The sequence below is a fragment of the Sus scrofa genome, chromosome 7 (assembly GCF_054392235.1).
Source record: "Sus scrofa isolate SSC_HxYL_T2T_F1_AM1 chromosome 7, Sscrofa_HxYL_maternal_Yorkshire_Landrace_v2.0, whole genome shotgun sequence".
NCBI classification, from domain to species: Eukaryota; Metazoa; Chordata; class Mammalia; order Artiodactyla; family Suidae; genus Sus; species Sus scrofa.
Genome location: NC_139389.1, coordinates 100,053,739 through 100,069,553, shown reverse-complemented (window position 1 = coordinate 100,069,553; position 15,815 = coordinate 100,053,739). Strand labels below are relative to the sequence as shown.

At 44.3% G+C, this 15,815-nt stretch overlaps 2 protein-coding genes across 4 annotated transcripts in view; one reads left to right on the top strand and one right to left on the bottom strand.

Moving 5' to 3' along the window:
* Nucleotides 1–240: 240 nt before the first annotated feature.
* The window catches only part of CHURC1 (churchill domain containing 1), a 28,619-nt gene continuing 13,044 nt past the window's right edge, over nucleotides 241–15,815 (bottom strand). Inside the window, exon 4 of one of the 3 annotated variants that reach the window (XR_014810987.1) lies at nucleotides 241–3,273. Coding sequence is in view for 2 of the 3 variants with exons in the window: in XM_003128640.7 (XP_003128688.3) it covers nucleotides 12,281–12,373 (93 nt within the window). In the remaining variant the exon portion in view is untranslated. Of the gene's footprint in view, nucleotides 3,274–9,990; nucleotides 12,374–15,815 lie in introns of those variants that run through there. The other 2 variants (XM_013978294.3, XM_003128640.7) reach the window with 2 other exon arrangements.
* GPX2 (glutathione peroxidase 2) lies at nucleotides 2,282–6,263 on the top strand. The gene is made up of 2 exons (NM_001115136.1): nucleotides 2,282–2,658; nucleotides 5,842–6,263. The coding sequence occupies exons 1-2, from the start codon at nucleotides 2,437–2,439 to the stop codon at nucleotides 6,190–6,192; spliced, it is 573 nt and encodes a 190-aa protein (NP_001108608.1). The 5' UTR covers nucleotides 2,282–2,436; the 3' UTR covers nucleotides 6,193–6,263.

Genomic DNA, 15,815 nt, shown 5'->3' with positions numbered 1-15,815 from the left:
AGGACCAACCACAACTGAAATCTCTGAACAGGAAAGCCTGACATCTCTATTTAGAAAAATCTCTACATGCAATTCTCATTTGTGGCCAGAGTTGAGAACCACTGACCTAGGCATTTTGCCTACTAAGCTAGTGCAGTTTCCAGAACAACTACTGTCCCTGTGGAAAGCCATGTTAGTACACGTCCAAAGTTATAAGCTTCTGGAAAGTGGACCAGTTTGAAGTAAAGTTGGAGACAGGTATTTTAGGGGCACTGCAGCAATTTTATTCAATTGGGAAAGGTGAAAACCTGAGTAGCTCAAAGTGTCCTGGGTTGCCCCTGGAGAAAAGGGGTGCTGTGTACGTAAGGAAGAGGGCACCCCAACTCTTCAGCTCAGGAACTTCCCCAGTCTTCCTGAAGAGGGGTCCCAGAAGGGCAGCCAGTAGAGGCATCCAGAAGAGTCCCCAGGCATACTAGGGAAGCACTTGGCATGCGGGTGAAACTGGCAATTTCACGTTAAAATTTATCCCACTGTCAAGGCCAAGTTCTGACTCAGAGTTTTGGGAGGGACATTTATTTGCTTTTTTGAGGAACTCCACCCAATCTCAGCAGGGGACACACTTCACTCTGCATTTCCTGCTGCCTCTTCTACTGAAGAAAGATTCCATTTCCACTTAGGTAAGGGAGGCTTGTTTTTAGGGAGTAGCCAGTTGAGACCGATGTGTTCCCGCGCGTTGCTATAAACAGCCACACACAGGCTACAAAAGACAGAAAAGCTGGGCGCTCCCTGAAGAAAACTTCCTCCATCTTCTCAACAAATCAGATCCTCAAGACCAGCTGCTCCCCAACCTGGCTATTCTTTGTTCTAGGAGACAGTTCCCAGTGGACATGTACCTGTGAAAGCACCATCTAGTAAACATTTGCATTGTTATTGAAATTTCACTCTCAAATCCCAAAGCCAGGTAAAGCCTAATCGCCAGCTTTACGGATGGAGAAATCCAGGCATTTTAAAAAAACACACACAGACAGAAACCTTATTTGTTGCTTTGGTGAATGTTTAAAAGAATGAAGGTCTTTTTAGTTTCTATGGGCTCCCAGTGCTGTGCACCCACAATAGCCCTTAACAGGTCCCCAGATGTCCAGCAATACACTGCATGCCGCTGTTGAAAACATTGTGGGTGGCCTAGCTGGGTCTAGAACCATAGCAGCTTTGACTCTGTGCACACTTTCTTCTGCAGGAATGACCAGCACAAGCCCCTCTAGAAAGTCTTTAGGACTGGGCTTTTGTCTGAGAATAGGTAGGGGCAGCTCATGCCGAGTTTACCTACCTTCTCTGTGACTCCTCTCTGTTATCCCAGCCACAACCGACTGCATGCTCATGACCTTGTGGGGGCGGGGTGTGGGGCATTAGAGGAGACGGTACAGTGCAAGGGATGGGACAAGTACCATCACTCACTGAAAGACTTCAAGACAAACACAACTTTACCTCTGTAGCAGGATGCAAGGTGAGGCCCTGAAAGCCATTATTTTAGAAAAATCACACACCATCCTCCTAAAGTTCTCTTTGATTTTGTGCTTGTGGAAAGCAATGGCCAAAGAGAGAAATGTTGGGGAGTTCCTGTTGTGGCTCAGAGGGTTACGACCTTGCTAGTAACCCTGAGAATTCAGGCTGGACCCCTGGCTTCGCTCAGTGGATTAAGGATCTGGCATTACCGTGAGCTGTGATGTAGGTCACAGATACGGCTCAGATCTGGTATTGCTGTGGCTCTGGCATAGGCTGGCAGCTGCAGCTCTGATTTGACCCCTAGCCTGGGAATTTCCATATGCTGCAGGTACAGCCCTAAAAAGCAAAACAAAACCAACCAACCAACCAAACAAAAACCCAAAACAAAACATCAAGCCAACCAAATAAACAAAGAGAAATGTGAACAGTAACATGTACATTTCAACGGCAGTCTGAGTTGAGGTGTCATGCACCTAATTCTCTTCCTCATCTTTCAGCTCTCCACAGACGCTGACCTCTCAATTACACAATTCAGAGCTCAGCACTCAACAGGTACTCAGTAAATGTCTGTGCCAACTCAAAACCGCTTGCCGGGGCAAGTAAGAGTCAATCCTGCATCCCTCCCTCCCTTTTTTCCTCCCTGCAGACCTTTGGGGCTCTGGTTTCCTGCAAGCAGTGAATTATTCATGTTCACGTCTGCCCAGCGATATCACATTGGCCCTTCCTAGGTTGCCAGCAAGGTGGGGCAGGGAGGTGGCTTTGTTGAGTCTGTAAATAGGAGGAGCAACCTTGCTCAAACAGCACTTACAGGTGGGTGGCTGCTTTTGCTAAGTCATCCTGGGGATGCTCAAAGCCCCACTGTGAAATTCTTCCTGGCTCCTCCTTCCTCATTCCCACTTTAATAGACCCTCAGGTACGCTCACACCACTCTGCCACTCACTCTGCACTTCCACCATGGCTTACATTGCCAAGTCCTTCTACGACCTCAGTGCTATCAGCCTGGACGGGGAGAAGGTAGATTTCAACACATTCCGAGGCAGGGCAGTGCTGATTGAGAATGTGGCCTCGCTCTGAGGCACAACCACCCGGGACTTCACCCAACTCAACGAGCTGCAATGCCGCTTTCCCAGGCGCCTGGTGGTTCTTGGCTTCCCTTGCAACCAATTTGGACATCAGGTGAGAGGTCCCTGGTATTGTACCCAAGGATCTGGGTTGCCATAGTTCTAGTGGGCTAAGGGGACGGGGAGGAGGACTGTGTGTGTAGGAGTGTCTGGAATCATGGGGTATGTTTTGTTAATCTAGGTCTTTAGGTGCCTGTGACTGCCAGGGGGAAGTCTGCATGACTCTGTGATAAAACACTGAAGATGGAGCTTTTTATGGTTTCTTAACTTTCCGCTACACTCCATGAGGGCTGGTAGCAGGTCTGCTTTTCTCTCCATTGTCTTCAGTGCCTAGGGTAGAGAAGGCACTCACTAAATATTTGTTGAATGAATGACCAGAGAAAATAAAAGATCAAGAAGCAAACTGGGATTGAACTGACTCAGATCTTTGTTCTCACTAGACTTGGTTCTGCTATTTAATGGCTCTGTGCCCTAGGAAGAATCGTTCAATTTTTGTTTTAGTGTCTTCATCTACAAAATGCGGATAATACCACTTATCTCACTGTAGTATTGAGAGGTTGAGGGGATAAGATCTACAAAAGTAATTTGAAAAATAGAGTAATACCCAAATGCAAGCAACTTTATTATTTAGATGGAAAGGTTTTGCTTTTTTTGTTTTGTTTTGTTTTTGCTTTTTAGGGCTGCACCTGTGGCATATAGAGGTGCCCAGGCTAGGGGTCCAATCAGAGCTACAGCTGCTGGCCTACACCACAGCCATAGCAATGCCAGATCCGAGCCTCATCTGCAACCTACACCACAGCTCATGTCAATGCCAGATCCTTAACCTACCGAGTGAGGCCAGGGATCGAACCTGCAACCTCATGGTTCCTAGTTGGATTTGTTTCTGCTGCGCCACGATGGGAACTCCAGAAAGGTTTTGTTTGTTTGAGATCAGCCAAGTGAAGAATGAATTTGGGGGAAGGCAAAGGATTTGCAAAGCGCACGTGGCTCCTCCGGGCACCACATGCACCTGTGTGTCTCTGATTAATGGGTCAAGTTGTTATACATATTCAGCCTACACACCTCAAGTTATCTTTTAGGGATTCTTTATTTTCATTTATGATTTTAAGAGCACAGGCAAGCAGAATGTCCCCAAGTGAACCCTTCATACATAATCCCTTTGGTTCAATTCACAGTGGCAGGAAGGCAAAAAAGATTAGCAGAGATAAAGGCAGGAAGGCCAAAGTGTCATTGGCTGGGACAAACCTGAGCCCAAACTATTAGTGCTCTCAGTGTTTCTTCTCTGTCTTCAGTTCTGTTTCTAGGCCTGACCAGGGCAAGAGAGATAGAAAGGGCAAAACCGCTTCAGAGGTGTCTCATTGGCTCTAGAGTTGCACCCAGCCATACGCCATCACTTCAGGCTAGCGGGTTGCTGGACAGAATCCACAACCTACTAGTAGCCAGCCAGAAAGCCATTTGCATTAGGAGATAAGATGTCTAATAGGATCAACTCTGGGCTCAAGATGTCAAGATGGCCTGAACTGACTGTACTAATTGGTTCTAGTAGGTCAGAGGCAGGAACTTTTTCCCAGAAGGAGATATCTGATTCTTAGACTTGGGGACGGGGATGGGGGGACGGGGATGGGGTGGGGTTGGGGTTGGGGATGGTGGTAGCAGGGAAAGGTAGACAACAAGGGTCTCCATGGGCCTTTGGGGGTTGTCGGGGATGGGGAATGCTAACTGGGGAGAGGACAGTGATGGCAGAGAGGAGGAAAGGCAGGTAACAGGTTGAGAGCTAAAGCATTCTAGCTGAGTATAGCGAGTGAGTGTGAGGTACAGGAGCCTAAGTGAAAGGAATGATTTTTGTTTGTTTGTTTTTGTCTTTTTGCCTTTTCTAGGGCCGCTCCTGTGGCATTGGAGGTTTCCAGGCTAGGGGTCTAATTGGAGCTGTAGCTGCCGGCCTACACCACAGCCACAGCAACGTGGGACCCGAGCTGTGTCTGCAGCCTACACCACAGCTTAACCCACTGAGGAAGGCCAGGGATCGAACCCGCAACCTCATGGTTCCTAGTCGGATTCGTTAACCATTGCGCCACGACGGGAACTCTGAAAGGAATGATAATTATGTATTCACAACTTTGGCCCTCAACACTGATTTCCTTAACCTCCCCTTCCCCTGCCCTATTCCAAACCCTAAACCCTCCATCCCATTTAATTCATCCCTGTCGGTCATAAACTAATTCCATTTACAGCACATTCATCGTTGTCTATAACCTACTTTGCCTTTATGGCACCTGAAAACTAGACTTCCTTGAATGGGGTTTTCCTTCATCAAAGCTTCCTCTTTCTTATAACTCAGATCTAGGACAAGGCAAGATGAAAGGAAGAAGCTATAAATCCCCTTCTTCTAGGCCTCAATTTCACCTTTAATTAGAGGAGCTGAATAGGACAGAGGCCAAGACTATATTCAATACTCACTGGGTAATTAGAAGCAAGAGAGGCCAAACCAGGGAGAAGGAAAAGGAAGGTGGTGGCAGGGTGTATGCATGTGTACGTGTGTGTGGGGGGGCGGTAAGTAGAAGGAGGATTCTAGCCCATATGACCTGAGCCTCCTTTCTTTCTGCTACCACAAACTCAAGGTTCCTTGGAGCCTCAGACAGATACCTAAGAACTGCTCAGGGAAGATCAGAGAGGGAAGCAACAGCTCAAAAGTGCTCAGTCCTCAGTACAAGAACAGTCAAGCCAGGATCTATAAGAACTTTCAGAAATGGCCTAGCAAACCATCAAACAATAGCTGTGAGAGGGAAAACTGCGAGTCAAGAGTAGGGCAAAGCAAAGGACAAGAGAAGGAACAGAGGTTAAAAAAGAAAAAAAAGGTACAGGAGTTCTCATTGTGGCTCAGTGGTTAACGAATCTGACTATGAACCATGAGGTTGCGGGTTCCATCCCTGGCCTTGCTCAGTGGGTTAAGGGTCCAGCGTTGCCGTGAGCTGTGGTGTAGGCTGCAGACTCAGCTCAGATCTCGCGTTGCTGTGGCTCTGGTGTAGACCAGCCGCTACAGCTCCGATTTGACCCCTAGCCTGGGAACCTCCATATGCTGCGAGAGCGGCCCAAGAAATGGCAAAAAGACAAAAAAAAAAAAAAAGGAAACAAAAAAGATGCATAGAATGATCCTGGGCCACAAAGGAGGGTGAAAGACCTGTGGATCCTTCACTTCCCCCTTCCCTTGTCCAAACTCTGTGTCTCTTTCCGCCCCCAGGAGAACTGTCAGAATGAGGAGATCCTGAACAGCCTCAAGTACGTCCGCCCTGGGGGTGGATTCCAGCCCACCTTTACCCTTATCCAGAAGTGTGACGTGAATGGTCAGAATGAGCATCCTGTCTTCGCCTACCTGAAGGACAAGCTGCCCTACCCTTATGACGACCCGTTTTCCCTCATGACTGATCCCAAGTTCATCATCTGGAGCCCTGTGCGCCGCTCAGATGTGTCCTGGAACTTTGAGAAGTTCCTCATCGGGCCAGAGGGGGAGCCCTTCCGACGCTACAGTCGCACCTTCCCCACCATCAACATCGAGCCTGACATCAAGCGCCTCCTCAAAGTTGCCATATAAACACTGACCGCTCAGCACACAGATCTCCTACTTCCTCCTGCCCCTGAGTATCCATCCTTAGCATTCAGTGTGCCCTCAGAACACTGAGCTGGACCCAGGCTTTCCCTTGAGATCCGTCCCCTTCATCAAAGAACCTTGCCTTTCTGGTCTGTTTCCTTCCCATCCCTCCAACCTTCTTGTTGGTGATTCAACCCGGGGACTCTGAGACCTGGGTGGGCTCTGGGCTGTCACAGAATGATGGCACCTTCCTAAATCCATATGGGAGGTGTTTGAGAAGTGTGAGGGGCCTGGAGCCAGCCTGCCGGCTGAGTCCAATAAAGGGTGGGTGTGGAAATGGTCGGGCTCTTTGTGTCTTCTTCCTTGACAGAGATGGGGGGATGGTTAAAAAAAAAAAAAAAAAACTACGTGCAGGGACTGAGGGGCTGGCAGCACACAAGGCTAAGGAGAGGGAGGCACTGATCCAGGGGACACCCAATTACTGTCTGGAAAGTAGGTTCTGGTCAAGGTCTGCGATTGGTCATAGGCTGAGTTTTGGGAAATGTGAATTGTTTTATTACTTACGGCTCTTCTCTAGAACTGGGGAAAGGAGGTGATATCAAGAGGGTGTGGAGGGGCGGAGAAAAGACAGAGGGCCCTTTGAAGGAAAGCCCTGGGAAGTCAGAGGATTGCAGTCAGGAAGAGGCACTCTCACTGTGGGTCCTGGGCTGACTAGGATCTTGAGAAATGTTACCTGCACCTTGAGAAGCTGAATTTGGTTCTCTTTTACTGACAGTAGTGGTGTGGAGGGTACAGTTACTGGAGCACAAAGAGCATTTTACCCCTTTCCCAGTTACGGTGTGGAGAAATGTTTGTTTTGGATCCTTTGTAAGGTTGACTCTCCCTCCTTTTTAAAGTTCATGTTCCACTCTTGTCTTTCTCCAGCTCACATATCCACAAGTCCAGGAACAAGACAGACATGTTTAGGCATGAATGACTGATTTCATTTCTTTTTCCATGGGGGTGGGGATGGGAGAGGGCCTCCCTTCAGACATTCAGACTGTTCATAACCTGCCAACATGACAGCTGTTCTCTCTGAGAACAGAGTTCTGCTGGATGGCTTTGCAAGAATGGACGATGTCCCGGATCCCTCATCTGGTTCAGGCACACTCCAAAAGCACCACCAAGGCCAGGTCCTATCATGCTCTAGAAAAGATACTTCCTGATAGGCCACTGCCCTCTCACTTTGTCCTGCAAACCTCTTCCTGGTAACTTCTCATTTTGCCTTCCCTTCTCTGACCACTATATGGAATATTTCACTTCTTTTCATTGAAGCCCTGAAGGGCCAGTTCTTCAAATTGGGCACACTGCTTGAGCACCCCAATGCTGAGGGGAAAATGCTTCTCCTATGATACTCCCCGTAACCGTTCTCCAAGGACTTGCCTCATCTGAGAAGTAAATGTGGAATAGAGGTTAAGGATCCCCACGGTCTGACCTTCTACTAAATCTATGGCACCGATGGGGCTTTCTTTCAAAATGGTAACCTGAGTGGTACAGTGGGAATCCCCTGGCATCCTTCTGCAGGCCGCCTGCTAAATTAGGCTGCCCTTAACTTGACTCTCGAAAACTCAAGCCTTTCAAGATTCCTACTCTTAGAGCCAACAACTAGGTTATAGGTTTTGGAGGACAAGACCAAGCACTGATTTTAAAGCAATAACTGCAGCGATAAAGTGCTTCCTTGAAGAAATAAAATACAGAACTCGTGTGGGATACTAGTATGATTTTTTCCTCATCTTTATAGTGTTATTGCCTCTTATGACATCCAATGGCAGAACCAGCTATACCCGATGTTGGCAGTATGCCACAGGCAACTTAGGGGCTGACGTGCCAGAACAATGGGTTGGGTCTTACCCAGGAGGCTCAAATGGAGGGAATAATTTAGAGACTCCCAAAGGAATGGGGATTACAGTCCAAGTCATTTTGCAGAGAGAGTCATAAGCGGCCATAATGCTAGGAAGAGGGCTCCTCACTTGGACAAGGGGAAATGCTGTTTGCTCCAGATTGACTCAGGAAGGACCAGAGAAGGTGGGACTGGAGGAAGAACTTGTTTTACAAGGACATTTTGTTTTATTCAATCCTTAGGTGTGCTGTTGTTAAAATGAAGACAAATGGGAAATTGTTTCCTTTTGTTTATTTCTCACCTTGCCTGTCCCTTTTACATCATCCAAAGTATCAGCTTATGATTATAAACAGACAAGGCAAAGCTTCATATATAATCACCCACTTTCCTAGATCAACAAAATCTTTTAATCAAATGTCCCTAGGGGCACTCAGGAAGTAAGAAGTCTCATAAACAAGCTTTCCCAGAAGTGCTGGGATAATACTACTCGACTTAGAGGAGGGACAGAGAGAATTATTTCTCTGAGGACTTCTACCAAAAAAACAGGACTCGGAATAGGTGATTTTAGGGGGCCAAGACACACAGACTGAAATGGATGAGTATGTCATGATTATGTTCCCACAGCTGTATCTCCTTAAGCCAAACCCTTACTGATGATTTCAAGCCTGATGATTTCTTATAATCTCCATCACAACCGTCATCCAAATTACCATATACTATACTCACACACTGCACTAAGTACTTTCTATATATTAGGTTCTTTAATCCTCATACCAACCCTAGGAGGAATTTTTCTCTCTATTTAAAGAGAAGGTAATTGAGAAAGACACCTTTCAAAGACAAAGGGCTAGTAATTAAACTCAGGTCAGTTTGTCTCCAAAGCTTCTGTTACTAACCATGACACAACCATGCTTCCTTCTATCTCAGAGCTGCTCCTGTACACAGCACTGCATAACTTAATGATGCTTTCGCTTACATTATATCATTTGATTTAAAAACACTGTGAAGGAGTTCCCATTGTGGCTCAGTGGGTTACGAGCATGACTAGTTCATGAGGATGTGGGTTTGATCCTTGGCCTCGTTCAGTGGGTTCAGGACTTGGCGTTGCCGTAAGCTGGGGTGTATGTCCATAACAGACACAGCTCGGATCCCGTGTTGCTGTGGCTGTGGTGTAGGCTGGCAGCTGCAGTTCTGATTCAAGCTCTAGCCTGGGAACTTCCATATGCTGCTGGTGCAGCCCTAAAAAGCAAAAGCAAAAACAAAAACAAACCTGTAAATGAGGCATGATTGCATCTATTTTTCCACTGAAGAAACTGAGGTACAGATGGAGTGACTTACCCAATGTCCCACCATGAGCAGGTGATAAAGCTAATTTCAGACCCAGGTCTGTTGATTTCCCTTCTACCCAACCACAGCATATCGCACAAGAGAGACTTGTACTTCAATCAAGAAACACACGTTCTAAAATTGAGAGCCTCAAATTCAGTCAAGTAATCTGCTCTTGAAACAAAAGAATGAAACTGAAAGGATTCTCATTACACTGAAATAAAGAACAGTGACTGTAATATTTCTTAGTGATGACTTATAAGTAACAAACCATATCTGGTTCTGCCCAGACTATATCATATGTCAATTAATTAGTACTGGGAGAACCCAAGACCATCCGAGGAAGACAAAGCTAGCTAAGACGACACAACAGGAAACATGCTTAGCTTTGAACTCTGAGACCCTAATTAGGTAGACCCCATATCTGTATATCATGGAGCAGGGAGAGAAAAAATGAGGTGCCAGGGCAAGTTCACGTTGTCCACTACAGCTACAGGTGATTTCTTCTCCTTCTTGTGTCTCAGAAGTGGAAGTAAATAAGACCAATGCTTTTGCCTGGTTCCCCTTTACTTAGAAAAATATGGATGCAGTAGAACTGAATTCAAGAAGTCTTTATTCTATTAGGTCCATGAAGAATTCTAGAAGATGATAAAGGAAGTATTGCAAAACATAGTAAGTACAATGTTGGTTTAATAATAATGAAATATGTGGATAGGATCTTATGTTTAAAATGTTTGTAATACATAGTCCAAAAGAGATAACTATACATTCTGCAAGAGATGAGGATATCAGGAGGGGCATATAAAATCATACTTTTGAGCTCCCAAATGACTAAATTGGAAGTACTAGCAAACTCCAAGAAGGGACAATTCAGAGACTATAACAGGCTTAGTGCTGCTATTTAAAGTAATGAAACATTTTCTCTGCCTTCTGGATGAATTTCACAAACGATTTCCTCAGCAGGTCAGATATAGATTTGCAGAAAGTGGAAAACATTTTCCAGGAATAAACAACTGATCCCTAAGGAACAGCTGTCTTAACTTTTCTGAATAATAAATCTTGGTCTGACATGCCTAGATTCCCCAGAGTGCTGTCACTGATTCTCAACCTCTTCCTAACCTTGCCAGACCCGCCCGGATACTTCACGTGTACTGAACACTACTGTCAAGAGGGAGTCACTGTACTAACTGTGTGACTGGAGTCAGTTACTTAATTTCTTTGTGCCTTAGTTTCTCTGGCTCTAAAATTGGGATGACAATAGTACCTACTTCAGGGAATTGTTAATGTGGATTAAACAGGTGCTTAAAAAGCCCTTGGCACTTAGTCCTCAGTAAATCTCAGCTAGTATCATTATTCCTATTACATAATAAAGCTTTCCCTTGATATCAACAACTGTGCTCACTCAGTTCAGAATGTCTGAGATATAAATAGGAAACAATTTTGTTTTTCATGCCTGACCCTTAGGTTTTGATCTCAGAATAAGAACTAACTGAAATTATCTCATTCTATCTAGTACTTTACAGGGCTTCCAAAGCATTTTATGTTCAATATTCACTTGGATCTAACAATACCATGAAGGAAGTAGGATATCAAGTTTTATTAGCCCAATTACAGAAAGGGAACAATAAAGTCCACAGTATGACTTGCTTAATGGTCATACTGCTACCAAAGGGCAGAGGCCTGAATACCAAGGTTTACGACACCCAAACCGGTGTTCTTTCAACAACGCAAGGTAAGTTATTCTAAGATCCCTCTGGAGCAACTGCAACCATTCTATTTATTTCTACTAACTAAAGTCCACACTTTATTTAGATTTCTCCAGTTTTTACCAAGTGTCCCTTTTCTGGCACGGTATCTCATTCAAGACACCACATTATATTTAATGGTCATGTCTCCTTGGGCTCTTTTTGGCTGTGAGAGTTGCTCAGACTTCCTTGTCTTTAATGACCTTGACAGTTTTGAGGAATACTTGTCAGGTATTTTCTTCAAGTGGGATTTCTCTCCCAACAGGGATCTGCCTAATGTTTTTTCTCAGGATTAGACTGGGGTTATGGGTTTTTGGAAGACCACAAAGGCAAAGTGTCATTCTCATCACAGGCACATGCTATCAACATGGCTTACCATCAATGTTGTTCATCTTGATCACTCAGCTAGTGTGTGTCATATATTTCTTTTTCCCACTTTCCATAATACACTCTTGGGAAGGAAATCACCATGCCAACCCACACTTAAGGAGTGAAGAGTATCTACACACATTATTTGGAATTCTTTTGCATGGGAGAGTTGTCTATTCTCTCCAATTTATGTATTTACTCAATAATTTATATCCATATAGACTCATGAATATTTATTTTATAGTTTCGGTTATAATCCAATACTACTTTATTTTCTTGCTCAAACTTTTCCAACGTCGGCCACCGAGAGCCCCTTCAGCTGGTTCTCCTGTCCCTCTGACATACTCCCAAACATTGTGACTGTTCTTTTGAGCACTTCCCTTTTTGTGACTCAAGATACTCCAAGCTCATCTTTCACATTTACTGCCCCAATCCTAGACTCAGTCATTCCCCTGAGGAGTCCTAGTTCCTCTTATTGCAACCAAGATATGGGCACTAGATGTGCTCTCATCCTAGTTCTTTTTCAGCCACCTAACCTCTAACAAAGACACTTCATTCTAGCTGCACTGATGCGCACTGAGAACCTTAGCAGAAGAGCTCAGCTCTAGAGAACAATCCCCTAAATTACTTTTTCTTTCAAAGAATAGGTAAACCTAGGCAGAAAAAAACAATATGCACATAATTTCCATTACAAACTAGGTTAGACAAACCATGAGGCTTGCTGGATGGTAAACCAACACAACACCGTTACAAGAGAACTGCAGAAGGATCCTTAGAATAACAGAGTCATTTGTCGGGGGTCATCGGGAAGAATACTGATAGTATCTTCGGCTTTACCACATAACAGACACAGCATGGTATACTCCTAGAACAAGACAAAGTGCATAATTACCTTGAGGAACCGGGAGAAAGATGCTTCATAACTTTCTCTGGTAAAGCTGATCTCTATAAATTGTCATGGATATGCTGTCTGTACATTAGCTCAATTTCTTCAACACCTATAAGCGATGTCTTAGGTTTAGTCTGTGTAGCCCAGAGCCTTTTATTTATATAAACTGAATATATGCTGATGCTCTATTTACTATGTATGCAAGATTGTCATCTTGGATGCAAACTAGTATGTGTGGTCTGGATAAACAATGAGCTCCTACTGTACAGCACAGGAAACTATATTCAATATCCTGTGATAAACCATTATGGGAGAGAATGTGAGAAAGTATACATATATATAAGTAAAACTGAGTCACGGCTGTACAGCAGAAATTAACATTGTAAATCAACTGAACTTCAACAAAGTAAAAATAAATACATTTTTAAAGAAAGAATGTCATCTTGGAAATGCATCACTATTTCTTGGACTTAGAAAACACACATATTGGGCTTAGTTAGGGCTGCTATCTGAAGTAATGAAGCAATTTGAGTGTGGGCCCCTAACAAATTCTTGTGCTTAGAGCTGTTCCCTTCTGGGATATTCAACACTAACATGCAATAGAAATGATTTTTTTTTTTTTTTTTTTTTTTTGGTCTTTTTGCCATTTCTTGGGCCGCTCCCGCGGCATATGGAGGCTCCCAGGCTAGGGGTCGAATCGGAGCTGTAGCCACCGGCCTACACCAGAGCCATAGCAACGCGGGATCCGAGCCACGTCTACAACCTACACCACAGCTCACGGCAACGCTGGATCGTTAACCCACTGAGCAAGGGCAGGGACGGAACCCGCAACCTCATGGTTCCCAGTCGGATTCGTTAACCACTGCGCCACGACGGGAGCTCCAGAAATGATTTTTAAAACAAAAAAAAGGGAAAAAATTTCCAAACCCAAAAAGCTATTTTTATCTACCCAAGAAAAACAATTATGTATGTTTAATCCACTAGTATGTCATGTCTCATATTTAGATAGTTCTATGGAATTTGATCTATTTAAGGAATTTTATGTTTCTTAGGCTTAACAAATATCCAGACTGGTGATAGAAAATATTTTGTTTTAGGCAAAAATCCTCCGGGCAAAGTTCTGTTCTTAGAGCTATTCCTTTCTAGAACATTTACTATGGTCATAAATTATAGAAATATATTGGGTTTTTTTTTTGTTTTTTTTGTTTTTTATTTTTTTTGTCTTTTGTCTTTTTGTTGTTGTTGTTGTTGTTGTTGCTATTTCTTGGGCCGCTCCCGCGGCATATGGAGGTTCCCAGGCTAGGGGTTGAATCAGAGCTGTAGCCACCGGCCTACGCCAGAGCCACAGCAACGCGGGATCCGAGCCACGTCTGCAACCTACACCACAGCTCACGGCAACGCCGGATCGTTAACCCACTGAGCAAGGGCAGGGATCGAACCCGCAACCTCATGGTTCCTAGTCGGATTTGTTAACCACTGCGCCACGACGGGAACTCCCCAATATATTGTTTTAAACCTTTCACTTAAAACCTTTTTATCTTCGTTAGGAAAACAAGCATCTATATCCAGTATATTGGTATTTCTACACCTGATGTTGAGATTGCTGGCTGTCTGGAAATTGATCAATCAAGGCACTTTGTGTTTCATGGGTCTAAAGAGTTACCAGAGACAGGGTCATGGAGATAAACAATGACAACAGGGCAAAGATGCAGAACCGGGCAACTGCCTTTCCACTTCCTGCTAGAGAGTTCAGCAGATCCAGCTGTTGTAGGGGAAAGACTATTTCTTAAAGACCACATTTAAAGCCTACACACACAGTAGAAATACAGGCTAGAGCTCAGCAAACAACTATGAGTCTCAGGACTCTAAAATGAAAATCCACTCTCTCTGAGGTTTTACAGCTTTCAAATCTTCCTGCTTTCACCCACCAGACACTATTAGTAAGATGTCAACCTCTTACTGGAAATGGAGAAGGAAAAAGTAATAAAATAAAAAATGGGAAAATGTGTGAAGCTAGACAGATATTTGAGTTTTCAACCAATCTATCCATTGACAAGTTTTTATTAAGTGCCTAAAGGCTCTGCAACGTGCCAAGGGACTGGCAGACATGGGAGAAGACAAGGACAAGGTCTAAGCTTAAAAATTTAGAGTCTAACTTGGTAGAAACAACGAAAAGCTAACACATGGTATAATCTGGAAAGACTATCAAATCAGTGAGACTGATTACACCTATTATCTTTAATTTATAGGCAGTCTGGAATCCAAATTTATTGTATGTCAGTTGTTTGGAATTCAGAAGCAGTTTCCCACAGAAATAATGTTATGCATGGCAGTTAAGGTTCCCAGGGAAATCCAGGGAGTCTTTTAAATTTATAGTGCACAAGTACTATAGAATCTAACCACATATAGTCGTGCTTGTGTGGGAAAGTATGTCTAGAATTCTAACTTGGGAGGCCAAAAACATATTTTCCTGTGCTACTAGGAATATGGTGGGATCAGGACACATTTTGTCAAAACCAGCCAAGTCAGGAGAATCAGAATTCCCTCCAGTCATTCCTGAAGACCCTCAAAATCTCTACCTGGGCAAAGCCTGAGGGCAGAGATTTGGAAGGAGAGACGGAGTGGGTGACATCACTTTAGGCATGATCAGATCCTCTGTTTTACAATTTTGAGGGTCCCATGGGCCTTTTTCCTCTATCACTACCTGTTAACTCTGAACCTCAATCCTTTCCTTCTCTGGTTGACAGAGGAACATAAAGCAGTCAAGCAGTCTCAGTTTCTCTCGTTTCCTGAGGCAAATACATAGTCCTTTTAATGGGTTTTCAGGTGATACTAAAAAAAATACAGGATAATGGAGTTTCTGCTGTGATACAGTAGGTTAAAGATCCAGCATTGTCCCTCCAGTGGCCCAGGTTGCTGCTGAGGTGAGGGTTTGATCCCTGGCCTGGCATAGTGGGTTAAGTAGGTCACAGCTGTGGCTCAGACTTGATCCCTGGCCCAGGAACTTCCAAATACCATGAGTGTGGCAAAAGAAAAAAAAATACAGAATGTTTATAATTTTTTTTTTTGTGCCATTTCTTGGGCCGCTCCTGCAGTATATGGAGGTTCCCAGGCTAGGGGTCAAACTGGAGCTGTAGCCGCCGGCCTACGCCAGAGCCAAAGCAATGCGGGATCTGAGCCGCGTCTGCAACCTACACCATAGCTCATGGTAACGCCAGATCCTTAACCCACTGAGCAATGCCAGGGATCAAACCTGCAATCTCATGGTTCCTAGTCGGATTCATTGACCACTGAGCCACGACAGGAACTCCAGAATGTCTATAATTATTTATAATTTATTTTCCATTCAAACTTTGTATTTATGTCTCTACCTTCCCCCGTATTCTTGCCATCAGAAAATCTTACTTTGTTTAACAAA